At 44.1% G+C, this 13,345-nt stretch overlaps 1 protein-coding gene across 8 annotated transcripts in view; it reads left to right on the forward strand.

Moving 5' to 3' along the window:
- The window catches only part of LOC138747664 (cytosolic 5'-nucleotidase 3-like), a 29,172-nt gene that overhangs the window by 13,681 nt on the left and 2,146 nt on the right, over positions 1-13,345 (forward strand). For 4 of the 8 annotated variants that reach the window (XM_069907132.1, XM_069907130.1, XM_069907129.1 and 1 more), the window contains exons 3-8: positions 1,767-1,840; positions 2,800-2,846; positions 5,797-5,882; positions 9,835-9,924; positions 10,862-11,024; positions 12,242-12,442. In XM_069907132.1, coding sequence (XP_069763233.1) covers positions 1,810-1,840; positions 2,800-2,846; positions 5,797-5,882; positions 9,835-9,924; positions 10,862-11,024; positions 12,242-12,442 — 618 coding nt within the window. In that variant the 5' untranslated portion in view covers positions 1,767-1,809. The remainder of the gene's footprint in view (positions 1-1,766; positions 1,841-2,799; positions 2,847-5,796; positions 5,883-9,834; positions 9,925-10,861; positions 11,025-12,241; positions 12,443-13,345) is intronic. The other 4 variants (XM_069907133.1, XM_069907134.1, XM_069907127.1 and 1 more) reach the window with 2 other exon arrangements.

Below are 13,345 nucleotides of genomic sequence, written 5' to 3' on the forward strand. Positions count from 1 at the left end.
CCAATGATGGGTTACAGTGATTAATGTACCCTGATTTATTGTTCATCTTTTGATCTGGACATTCCTGACAGGGTTAATTCCTTTGAAAGAGTGATGCTGAGCTACTGATATGAGACTTCAGTGAGCTCAATGAGTCCATGTATACTGTGGGTGGTTTGACTTGGAGCAGCAATTAGTCAAGAAAGCAGCTTGTCATCCATCCTGATTGGCCTCAGATAGCAGCTATGGATGCAAATCAATATTTTTACCAAGAAATATACCAACTTGTGAAGTTAGATGGCATCTGGGTGGAAATTATCCACGTGATTGTTGTTCCAAGGCTAGAGCCAGTGATAACTCCCAGCCCCAAGGATTCACTGCAGCAACTTGCCAAAGCTTCCTCAGCAGAATCTCCATCAGTCCATAATAGGAGAGACAAGGTCAGCAGGTACAGAGGCAAATCATCCCCTCTGTGACACACTATAACCTAACATGTAAGTATATCAGCCACGTTTTCGTTTGTCACTGGGTCTGAGATCTGGAACTCCTGATCCAACAGCATTGTTCATCACGCAGACTGCAACTGTTCAAGGAAATGACCACTCTCCATACAACTGATGGCTCCTGTGCCCAAGTTCATGGAATCAAATGGACAGAGTTTCATGAGATGGATTCAAGGTCTTTTCCAGCAGGCACTACTTTGATTGTTCATTTATTCCTAGAACAGAAATTGATGAAAAAATTCAATAGCTCAGGCAGTCCTGCCTTGCTGATCTGGTGGTTAGAAAAGGCTAGGAGCTGTGGAGGGAACAAACACCAACAGCTCCAGGAACTCAGTGGTTGAGCGACATCTGTTGGGGGAGAAAAAATTGACAACACCTTACAGTGAAGATAGCTAGTGTAAAGAGATGGAGAAGGTGAGACAGTGGCTGGTAGAGATAGGTGGACCAAGGAGGGGCTGTGGGATGATGGACAGATGGAACCAGGTGGTGGAGGAGGGGTGTTGGAGGAGGGGTGGTGGAGGAGGGGTGGTGGAGGAAGGGTGGTGGAGGAGGGATGGCGGAGGAGGGGTGGCGGAGGAGGGGTGGCGGAGGAGGGGTGGCGGAGGAGGGGTGGCGGAGGAGGGGTGGCGGAGGAGGGGTGGCGGAGGAGGGGTGGTGGGAGGTGAAGCAGAAGTGTAGATTTGTCAGACAGGAAAACCTTCCAAGGAAATTAGGACTGTGAAAGAGACAAGCCTGATTGATCAGTGATGTCGTCCTGGTTCAGAGGGAGATATGAGCATGTGTCCGATGCATGGCCTCTAACTGAGAGTTTGCCATTGCACAACAACCCTAACTCACCGAGATTGATGGTGTTAGGTTGGATTGTTCAGTGTTCAGAGGGGTAGGTTACACTGAATGGGCAATGTGGAGACATGAAGAGAGAATAGATCGAGAGAGTGTATGAAGCCTGAGGGTGGAGACGAGATGGATCAGGAATTCAAGAGATGGGAGAAAGGGTCCACAGTCTGGACAGGTCATCTGGCCGTTCATTAGTTCTACGATTTCATGCCTTAACTATATTGGGTTTAGCGTATGTCGACTATTTGCCTCAGGTTGCAATCAGTCATCAGTCGCTCTGTGTAGCTGGGGTCAGGTGGGGTTTTGGCAGGGCATTATCCAATGTGGGAGCCAGGACAGTTTTCGGATGCTGAGTGCATGGGATGCTTTGTGCTTGAGGAAGAACTGGATCTTTGTGTCGTCTCTGTCTGATCTGCTCCTGCTGACAGGATGCTCTCTCTGTTCCAGATCGTTACAGATTTCGACATGACTTTAACTCGATTCAACCACAATGGCAAAAGGAGCCCGACCTGTCATAGTGGGTACTGCAGACAATTTTTCCAACTGGTGTCGATGGGCTGGGGGAAGAGTCACAGAATACAGGAGGGAGGGTGCGGTTTAATGGAACCTTGTAGGGTGGGATTTTACTCTGTATCTAACCTGTGCTATCACTGCCTTCAGGAGTGTGAATGAGACCATAATGAGAGATCTTTCCTCTGTATCAAATCTTCTTGCAGCAGTAAATAATATTTTATCTTTATTATTAATTCGGCTTAATCTCAACCATGCAGGAAACACGATATAAATTTCAGGCTGTGACTGACCTGACTGTTAATGAGATATTTTAAGAAGAGTTTTACTCTAAAATCTAACCCATGCTACTCCACTCTGGGAGTGTGTGAGGCAAAAGTGGAGAGAAGTTTTACTCTGATTCCAACCTGCTTTATATTTTTTCCCAGCCTTTATCCCTCAACCCTCATTCTGTGTAATTTTTTTGTTTCAAAATATCTTTATTAAAGCATCATTCAAAAAGACACTGAAGCAATGATCTCAGGAATCAGAATACAGTGCGAATGGACCCAGTGTTCACTCCAGTGAACAAGTAGTTACACTCACGGTCCTTCCCAGGGATATATGGGCAAGACTGTTGCCTTGAAAGAGAGTCAGGCAGTCAGCATAGACAGAACCTCTGACACCTGCTGCCCGCACCTGCCTAGCCTATGCTAGGCTGAGGTGCAGATTGACAAGGAGGTCCTTGCTGAACCTGCCCTGGCAATGTTTAATGGGATAATCTGTATCTATCCCTTGCTCTTGCAGCCCTGGGAATGTCTGATTCTATCACTGGCCCACCTTTGGTATTCAGCAGTGGATCACCCCAATGCCCGCATAACTTGCACACACAGCTCTGTAAAAGAAAGGGCATCACTTGGGTTTGTACATTTTCCCCTCACAGACAGATAAGTAATAATCTGCCTTTATTTTTGTTTTGCATTTATTGCAGCAATTATTGATAACAACAAATTGATCAGTGATGAATGCAGTAAGAAGGTAACTGATATCTCAATATTTACAAATCTTTCTCTGCTCTGGGATTGATACAGAAGCAATAGAGGAGCAGAGAATTGCTGTAGGGTCATAGAGTTGCACAACATAGAACCACCATGATGAAGCTGCCTTTTTTGCACATCGAGACTAATGCCATTTACCTCGAGACTAATGCCAGTAGGACCTTTTCCTTCTCAACCTTGCTTGTTGCAATAGGTTTTAAATGTAGTGATCGTCTCTGATTCCACCACCTCTGCTAGCAACACGTTTGAGATGTCAACCACTCTCCGTGTAAATAAACTTACCCTTCTGATCTCCGTTATCTCACTTTAAAACCACACTGTATGTTTTTTATAGACCTAATGTGGGAGAAAAAATATTCTGTCATGCCTATCCCTGCTTATCAAAATTTTATACAGGTACTCCCTGACACATGTCCGTGTTCTGTTCTCGATGACCGGTCAGATCTCTGATGGACGTATATCAGAATTCTATACTTACCTTGTTGGTCGGCGTCCCGGGGTCCATAGGCTAGGTACGGCCATCTTGGTTCCTGTGAGAATGCGCGAGTCTTTGGTAGGTGCTTGCGCGGTGTGTTTGCTTATTGGAGTTAAGTGCCCTAACTATTGAATTTGCACCCTTAACTCTCATGCATGTGCCAACCAAACTCCAATATGTGAACTCATTGCGCATGCACCAAGCAAAGACTCATGCACGCACACAGGAATCAAGATGACCGCGCCTAGCCTGTGGACCCCGGGACGCCGACTAACAAGGTAAGAACGCTCTTGCATGCCCTGTATCCTTGTTGTAGTTTGTCAAATACAGCATAAACCGCATAAATTTTATGTTTTCTTATATATATTTTTTCTTCAAAATTTGGTTGTATGTACAGATGGACGTAAGTCACATTGGTCACAAGTCGGGGAGTACCTGTACACCTCTGTCATACACCTCCACTTCCTTCACACTAGGAAAAGCAAGCCCAACCCATCCAATCTTTCCTCAAAGGTAAAATTCTCCAATCCAGGCAACATCTCCAGCACAGTCATGTCCTTCTTAGTGTGGTGACTAAAACTGGACACAGTACTCCAGCAGTCGAATTTGTTTTGTAAAGATGTAACATAAAGTCACAATTTTTTATAATCTGTGTCCCAACCTATGAAACCAAATGTGCTACGTGCCTTTTTCATCACACTATTGGCTCTTGGAGAACTATGAATAGGTCCCTAGATCTCTCTGTTGGTCAACATTCCCTGCTGCCCCACTGTTTACTATATATGCCCCACCCTGAACATCTAAGTGCTGCATTTTTATCTAATCCCCTGACCCCTCTCTCCAAACATTTTCCATGTGAATTCCTCTGCCCTGCAGACCTGAACTACATATCAGTCAATCTTGGGCCACCTAACGTTATGAAAGGAGCCTCAGATTAACCTTTAAATAACCCCACAAAGCAGTTGGATCCTGAATCTCCTAACCGCTGCATTCTGGGTTCACCTTTACCAGGTTGAGCTCAGGTACCTGGATCTGGATTTTATTTCTCGGGGAAAAATAATGCTCTTTTTCCACTGCTAACTCTTCCCGGTATTTCAATCAGATAATGTTTTGACCCCTGAAGAGGAGCCGGTTTAATCCCTCTCTGGAGGTTTCTCAAAATGCTGCCCGATTCTTAACAAAAAGTAATCTGCAGAAGGACTCAATGAGCAGCATCACTGGGGAAAAAGAACGAGTCTTGATGAAGGTTCACGATGCGAAATGACACCTGTCCTTTTTCTGCCATGATGCTCTCGACCCGCTGAGTTCTTCCAACACATTGTTTTATTTTCCACAGACTCCAGCTCTGTAATCCTGACACTCCCACCAGATCACTTGCACACAATCCCAAACTCTGTGCATTTTGTGTGTGTTTTTAACATCTTTTTTATGATTGTTGAATTCTATTCTCTTGTGCTTCTCTGTGATTGCATGAGAATGATACTGCACCCTTGTGTTGCATTGTCCAGCTGTGCACGTGTGGAATGTGTGTGATTATTGCCATTGTGTACGTGAAAGGGATAGTGTTGTGTACAAATGTTGTATCTGTGATTCTTTTCCATAGACTGGTAGGTTACCCGATCACAGACCACTGTCATGTATACCACCTTTAATTTAGACATACAGCACAGTAACAGGCCCTTCCAGCCCATGAGCCTGTGCTACCCAAATACACCCCAATTAACATGACCTTCGTACATTTTGAAGGGTGGGAGGAAACCAGAGCCCCCAGAGGAAACCCATGCAGATATGGGAAGAACAAGCAAGCTCATGACAGACAACCTCAGATTTGAATCTGTGTTGCTGGCACTGTGACAGCATTGCACTAACCGCCACACTAACCATGCCACCCAGTACACAAAAAGCAGGAGGAGAAAAGGTGAAGGAAAATTTGTTACTTTTCAGGTGGATTGAAGTTCTCTTAATTAATGACCAAGAAAGAGAGAATTGTGATTACCAATTTAGTTATGGAAGGATTTTGTTTAGCTCATTAAAAAATAGTTGCAAGAAGAAATTCTAACATTAGAATGCAAGAACCTCAGAAGTAGGATTTGAAGGGATAAATAGAAGGTTTGGAGGGCTATCAGGACCTGGAGAGTTGGATGGCGGCAGCAAGACCAGTGCTTGTAGAAGTCTGTCATGGATCAAATACAGGTTTATGGTTGCAGAGATCTGAATCTGAAGGATGGGTGGAGGTTCTGATGGTGAACTGTGGTTGTGAAGATGTAATTTAATGGAACTTGTTTCTTTGATATGAGGACATTGTGGTGAGATCCTTCTCTCTGATCCATAGAGTGGGTTCAGTGTAAATAAGGAATAACATGTGTGTGCATGAAAACCCCCATTGTGTGTGGAAAGAGTGAACAGAACCAATTCCACAGTACTACAGAGACTAACTGTTCTCCTCTTTTCTCAGCTAAAGGACTTGGTCAACATCTACTACCCCATTGAGATTGACCCCACTCGTAGCATTGAGGAGAAGCTTCCATTGATGATTGAGTGGTAGGCTCAGAGTTTTAAACTGATCTTCCCCTTTCCTATATTTTGAAGCAGAAATCCAGTTGATTAGGCAGGTGGGATATTGCTTGTAATCTTTCCACAGCCTTTGTAACATCCTCAAACCTAATTCTCCCAACATTTCTATGTTCTTCATATTCTGGTTTCTCCAACATTCCTTGATTTAACCACTCCACCAATGACAACTCTGCCTACATCTCTGGCTTTCCCTTCCTAAACTTCACCAATTACTTTGATTAATTTTATACTTTCCTCTTCAAGGGGTTTGTTCACCTGTGCAAAGGTGTAGGTTCTGTTCATGTTCCTGTAAAGCACCTTAGGACATTTAGCTGCATTAAAGAACTCCAGTAATTTGGACCAAAGGGCCTGTTCCTTTACTGTACATTGTTCTATATACAGCACCCTCCATAATCCTTGGGACAAAGCCATTTTTTTCCTCAATTTTTTTTCCCCCTGTGCTCCACAGTTTTAAATTTGTAATCAAACAGATTCCAGATTTTATTAAAAGGTATTTGTGTATATTTTGGTTTGACCATGTAGAAATTATAGTTCTTTTTATACACAGTCCCCTCATATCCAGGCTCTATAATATTTGGAACATGGCAATGGTATGTATATTAAAGTAGTCATGTTTAGTACTTTGTTGCATACCCCTTGCATTCAATGACTGCTTGAAGTCAAAGTCTGTGATTCATCGAGGTCACCAGGTGCTGAGTATCTACTCTGGTGATGTTCTACCAGGCCTCTACTGCAGCCATCTTCAGCTCCTGCTTGTTTCAGGGGCTTGTCCCCTTAAATTTTCACTTCAAGCATATGGAAGGCATGCTCCATTGGATTTAGATTGACTTGGCTATTCAAGAATTTTCCAGTTTTGGCCTTTGAAAAACTGCTTTAGCAATATGTTTGGAATCATTGTGTTGCTGTACGATGAAGCACCATTCAATGAGTTTGGAGGCATTTGCCCGAACCTGAGCAGATAAGATGTTTCTATACACCTCAGAATGCATTTTGCTTCTGTTATCAGCAGTTACATCATGAATGAAGATGAGTGCGTCAGTACCTGGGGCAGTCGTACATGCCCAGACCATAACACTCCCACCACTATGCTTCACAGATGAGCAGCTGTGCTTTGCATCTTGGGCAGTTTCTTTACACCTCCACATTTTGCTCTTCCCATCACTCTGATACAGGTTAATCTTGGCTTCACCTGTCCAAGGACCTTTTTCCAGAAATTCTACTGGCTCTTTTAAATGCCTCTGAGCATCCTGTCTCTGTGGCTAACCAATGGTTTGCATCTTGAAATGTAGCCTCTGCATTTGTTTTCATGAAGTTTTCTGTGGATAGTAGTCACTGACGTATCCACACCAGCTTCCTGTGTTTCTGATCTGTCGGACAGGCATTTGGGGATTTTTCTTCATTATGAAGAGAATGTATTATCACCAGTGGAGGTCTTCCTTGGCTGACAGGTCCCTTTGTGATTAGTGAGCTCACCATCTTTCTTCTTAACGATGTTCCAAACTGTTGATTTTCGTAATCCTAAGGTTTGGGCGATGTCTCTGAAGCCTCCCAATGGCTTCTTTGGCTTTCATTGGCACATCTCTGGTCCTCAAGTTGAAAAATGGCAACTATTGACTCCAAATATGATCAAAAGCTTGGAAGCAAACCTAGCTCTCTTATACCTCCACCTGTGAAGCCAAATGTCCCAAACATTATAGTGCCCTGAAATGGGGGGACTATGTATAAAAAAAGTGCTGTAATTTCTACACGGTCAAACCAAAATGTACACAAATAACCTTGAATAAAATCTGGAATGTTCACTTTAATTACATGTGAATTGTTTAATTACAAATTTAAAACTGGAACAAAGGGGCAAATAAAGGAAACAAGTGTTTTTGTCCCAAACATTATGGAGGCTGTTGTGGATTGAAAACAGTTGTCCTTGTATTCATTCAAATGCAAATGAGAGCAATTTTGGGACAGTGTCTCCAAATAGCCCTGTGATTGGTGTGCAATAAAGGTGCATGTTTTTAAGAGGGCCAGAAAAGTTTGGGCCTCTGGTTCCCAGTGCTCTTCTTTATAAGGGCACCCTCACCTCCTGTTTGGGTTATTGAGACTGATGGTCACCTCTCCATTCTCATTGGAACACCAGCTGTCACAGCAATAGAAGATCAAGTGGACAGATTTGGGCCTTTTGTTATTCACCAGGGTTGGGAACAGGTGGGGCAGAGGAAGAGAGGTGGAGCTCAGATCCAGTAAGAAATTGCCTCTGTGTGCTCTGTCTGTCCGACAGAACTTGGGTGGGGGGGGGGGGGGTGGTGGGTGGGGATGTGCCAGCACTGGCAATTCCATTCACACCTTCCTCCACTCGCCGCACTCATGTGGTCATATGTCTTGTACCTGTCACGTCAGGCTCCAGAAATTGAATTCAGAAACTAGGCACACTGAAATGTGCATCCATCTTGTGATATTTTTTTTATTGTTTATTCACTTTGGATTATCACCAATAGTCTCTTTAGATTAATTGTTGGTTATATGAGATAGGGCAGCATTTAATGCCCTGCAGAAGAAGGTGGTGAGTTGCCTCTTCTACATAAGAAGCAGGAACAAGTGGGACTTCAAGAGCTGCTCCAACCTGGGGTTTGCACTCTTCCCCCTTCAACTTCTCCATAGGTCAAGTGTCCCGTATCTCCCCTGAATATATTCAATGACTCATATTCACAGCTCTCTGGAGCAAAGGTTCACTTCTCATCTCCAATTTAAATGGATAACCCTTATTCTGAAACTACATTCCCCACCAGGGGAAACATCCTCTCAGCATCCATCCTGTCAATGCCCTCATTTTCCTAATTACCCATGAATATTGGCTCAAACAATTTAATCCCAGGGATCTACCCATGGAACTTTCTCCACACTCTCTCCAATGCAAGGACATCCTTCCTTAGAATCCTAACTTGTTCGCAGTGCTCCAAGTACAGTTCCATCAGCATCCTAAAGTTAAATCTGAATCTCCCTAAGTTCATACTCCACACCTGTAATATGGAGCGTCACGTGACCCTACAAGCTGACACCTAGTCGGAAGTTGCATCACCTGTCAATCAAGGTTGAGCTCCGCCCAGAAATTAGCATACACCTGACCACTGGCCCCTGTAATCACCTAACCCACACCGGGGCTGGATTCTCCAGCTGATTGCTCTATAAAGCCCACCATGTGTGAACGATCTGCCTCTTTTCCCCTTGGACGAATCCCAGCTCCACTCCAAATTATGAGCCATGGGCGACATTGGAGAATTATTGGCAAGGTGTGCGCTGACAAAGGGTTGGGAGCTGCAGTGTGGTACACCTAAAGATCACAGTTATTCTAAGCCTAGTTTAGTGTAGTAAAGGGGCATGCCTGCACTGTATCAAGGGGTGATGGGTATTGCATTTTTTCCTTGACTATAATGCTATTTGTCCACAGATGGTTGCAAGTATTGGGTAGATGTGATTGTAGTGTGTGTGTGTGTGTGTGTGTGTGTAAATAAAGATCACCGTTTTATCAGCCTGTGTTCAGACTTGCTGCTCTTGAGACCTGATGAACTTGTTTTTCCCTCATATAACTGTGTCCCCTACAATAAAAGCCAACATTCTATTCACCTTCCTAACTACTTGCTGGACTTGTACTTCATGAACTTCCATTCGTACCACAAAGACTCTTATTCCAATTCAGTAATCACTTGCTTTCTCATTCTCCCTTCCAAAATGGATAACCACTGATTTTCCTAAGGATCTTCCACATTTCTTTTCGGGAGAATGTAGACCCGAGGACTTTGCATGGCTAGGTGGGGGCTCTGGGGTTCTACAGGCAGTGCTGCCCTTGTCCTCTTTGTGGTCCTGACCACGGGTCTTGCAGGAGTGGAGGAGGTTCGGCACGTAACTGGGATCCCTGTTCTCTTGGCAGGTGGACAAAAACCCACAAAATGCTGGTGGAACAGAAGATTCAAAAGAATAAGCTGGTGGAAGTCGTGAGGGAGTCGGACGCAGTGCTGAGGTAACAGAGTGAGCAGATGTGTGAGGGGCATGATGTCCATGACTCTGAAGGTGTGTGTTCAAGCCCACTGTGATAGTAGACATTCTATCACCAATGTGTATATGTAGAGATGGTCGTGTAGGATGACTGTGATTGGCTGAGAGCGTAGCCACACCTACTGACAGTTCTTAAAGGGTTGCTCCTAGCCAGATCAGGTCATTCTGGGCTGGTCGACCTACATGTGATACGTTCCAGTCTTATAGTTAATAAAAGCCTTGGTTTGGATCTACAAGCCTTTGATTCTTTGGATGTGCTCTACACCCACTCTGGAGATTTAAGTACGTTGCAGACTGACTCTCAGGAGTCTCCAAGACCAGGGGGCACAGCCTCAGAATAAAAGGATATCCCTTTGGAATAGAGATGAGGGAAAATATCTTCACCCAGAGGGAGGTGAAGCTGTGGCTTTTGTTACCACTGACAGCTGTGGAAACCAAGACATTGGGTAGATTTAAAGCAAAAATTGATTCATTCTGGATTAAGATGTAAAAGGGAGAAGGCAAGAAAATGGTGGAGTGGCCTTGATGGGAATGGCCTTACTCTGCTCCAATGCTTATACCAGTGCACTACTTAGGGAGTGCAGTGCTGATGGAGACACCATCTTTTATTGTGTAAAATTGATGAGATTCTCCCCTCGAAAGTTTATTCCCATTTGGAAAAAACAAGGGGGAATTCTCCCTGATGTCCTAGTTCATTTTTACCCCCATTCTTCACAAAATGTAACATTTGGAATTAATCCCTGTTGCTATTGCTGTTCATACATTACAAAGTATTTGACTATCTGTGAAGATCTGGATGTAGTGAAAGGTTCTCTGGCACTTGCTCCTTGTTTTCAGCAAGGTTGTGGCACTGGATGTGTGTCTTTCTCTGGAATTTGTGATGTGACAACTTTCTCTTGTAGGGAGGGATACAAGGTATTCTTTGATAAACTTTACAAGTGCAAAATTCCTGTCTTCATATTTTCGGCTGGTGTTGGAGACGTTCTGAAGGAAATAATTCGCCAATTTGACGTCTATTACAAGAACATCACAGTGGTGTCTAACTTCATGGACTTTGACGAGAATGTGAGTGACCAGGAAGCAGGGGCAGGGCTTTACACAGGGTGGGGCTTCCTGGGTTCTGAGACTTTTCCCCAAGAGCTGACGGGTCGGGGTGGTGGGGGGTGGAAATTAGCGATGAAGCGGACTAGGTTTGATGAGGTCTTTGCCCCCTTTCCTTCTAGGCCATTTCACGCTGAGGGATAGGGTGGGTGAGGATGGTGAAGGAGCGGGTAACAGGGCAATCCAGGTTACATATGTCATTGGGGTCCAACTGCAGATGCAACAAATAACCAGGATAGGAGTGATGATGACTCAATGGAATTATAGAGTATTCTGTACAGGTTTAGCCTCCTTATCTTAAAGATATACTTGCCACTAGACAGTTTATGGTAGGGTGGCCATTCCGAAGGAGGACATATATATGTGTGTGTTTGCTTTTGTTGTTTTTGCAATACCGTTTAAATCTTATTAAAATTATATCTTTATTTTTATTATACACTGCATATAGTAACTTATGACCATTCTTCCTTTGGAATGGCCACCCTAGTTTTTGGTGAAGCTTCAGCAGACAGGTTCCAGGATGGAAGGTCTGAATACATCTCTATTTTCTGAAGGTTTAAGCTATGAAAAGCAGAAATTAAAGGAAGTGCTGACAACTGGGTGTTAACGACTTCGTCCGCCTGCACACACGAGGAGTTAGCAAGCACTGGAGAATTACTGTAACACTCTTATCTCCTGCTTTTGGTTGGTGATTTCTGTGTATATAGCTTGGAGTGTTCGTCCAAGAGATGGTGCCTGTCTTCATTTTAAAATGGAGTTTGCCCTCTCCAGGGGCCTGGTTCCAGTACTAGAGTGAAAATGAGATAAGACTATCTAGTGAGTCCCATTCCAGGAATGTTTGTCTGCTGATGTGTTTCTAAACTGCAGCAGAGAATGCTCTTCGTGGATGATAGGGGTTCGGTGGTTGTGGGACATGGCGAGACCATGAGTGGTGGTCAGTGAGAGGAGTGCAAATAGAACCATAGAACACTACTGCACAGAAACAGGCCCTTCAGCACATCTCGTCCGTGCCAAACTATTTTACTGCCTTGTTCAATTGACTTGCACTTCCCATCCATACCTAGCCAATCTTCTCATATTGAAATTGAATCCACATCCCCCACCTCTACCAGCAGATGGGGAATAACTGCAAACTGTGCAAGCTGCTGGCTCTTCTTGTTCCTTGGTTTCTTTCCACCTAGGGGTTTCTGCGAGGCTTTAAGGGTGAACTGATCCATATCTACAACAAAGGGGAAGTGGTTCTGCGGAACACTGACTACTTCCAGCAACTGACCAACTGTAGCAATGTCATTCTCCTCGGAGACTCTCTCGGGGACCTCAGGATGGCTGAAGGAGTCCAGAGTCTGGAGAACATCCTGAAGATTGGATTCCTGAATGAGAAGGTGAGCAGAGAGGCCACACAACCCACTCGCATGTAGCTCAAAGAGGAGGCTTCCTACAACCAGAAGGGGATAATTCAGGCACCATTCATGTTAGGATCAAGAGGAGGCAGTTCAGCCCTTCGAAATGGTTCTGCCATTCTTTGAAGTAGTAACATGTTGTAGATGGATGTCCAACACTTTGGTTTCCAGAACAGCAAATGAAAAGCTCATGGCCAGATAAATTTTTATATAGTATTATTGAGGAATTAAGGCATATGGGGAGAGATGAGCCTATCATCAGATCAGCTATGATCTCATTGAATGGTGGAGCAGGCCTGACGGGCTGGATGGCTGACTTCTGCTCCTATTTGTTATGTTTTTATGGTCCAGGAGTTAACATATTGATGGCTAACTTGATTTAGGTGTTTTCCTGGTTGTAACAAATAGAGTGAGAGTGCTGGGGCCTCAATCTTACAATGTACAGAAAAGACTTGATTGAAGGTGTCGAAGGTATTGTTTTAGATCTTCTGATTATACCAAGTGAGGTGGAAAGGTAGGTTGTGAAGAGGACAATGGGCTGCAAAGACATAAAATCATGAAGGACATCTTGGCTGTCTTTTCCCAAAAAATGGCAGTCCAATACTAGAGGGCACAGGTTCAGGGTGAGAGAAGGAAAGATCTAACTAAGACCCGAGGATGGTACCCACATGGAATGAGGTGCCAGAGGGAGTGGGAGAAGCAGAGACATTTAAAATATATTTGTATCCGCACGTGTCAGAAGGGTGATGGGTCAGAGGGGTAAGAGCCAAATGCTGACAAATAGGACCAGCTCAGGTAGACACCTTGATTGGTGTGGTCGTCCGCTTCTGGGCTGTATGACTTTGGATAGGTTGCGTAAATGAGCAAAGATTATTCATAAAATGT

Source organism: Narcine bancroftii, chromosome 12 (genome assembly GCF_036971445.1).
Source record: "Narcine bancroftii isolate sNarBan1 chromosome 12, sNarBan1.hap1, whole genome shotgun sequence".
Classification (NCBI taxonomy): domain Eukaryota; kingdom Metazoa; phylum Chordata; class Chondrichthyes; order Torpediniformes; family Narcinidae; genus Narcine; species Narcine bancroftii.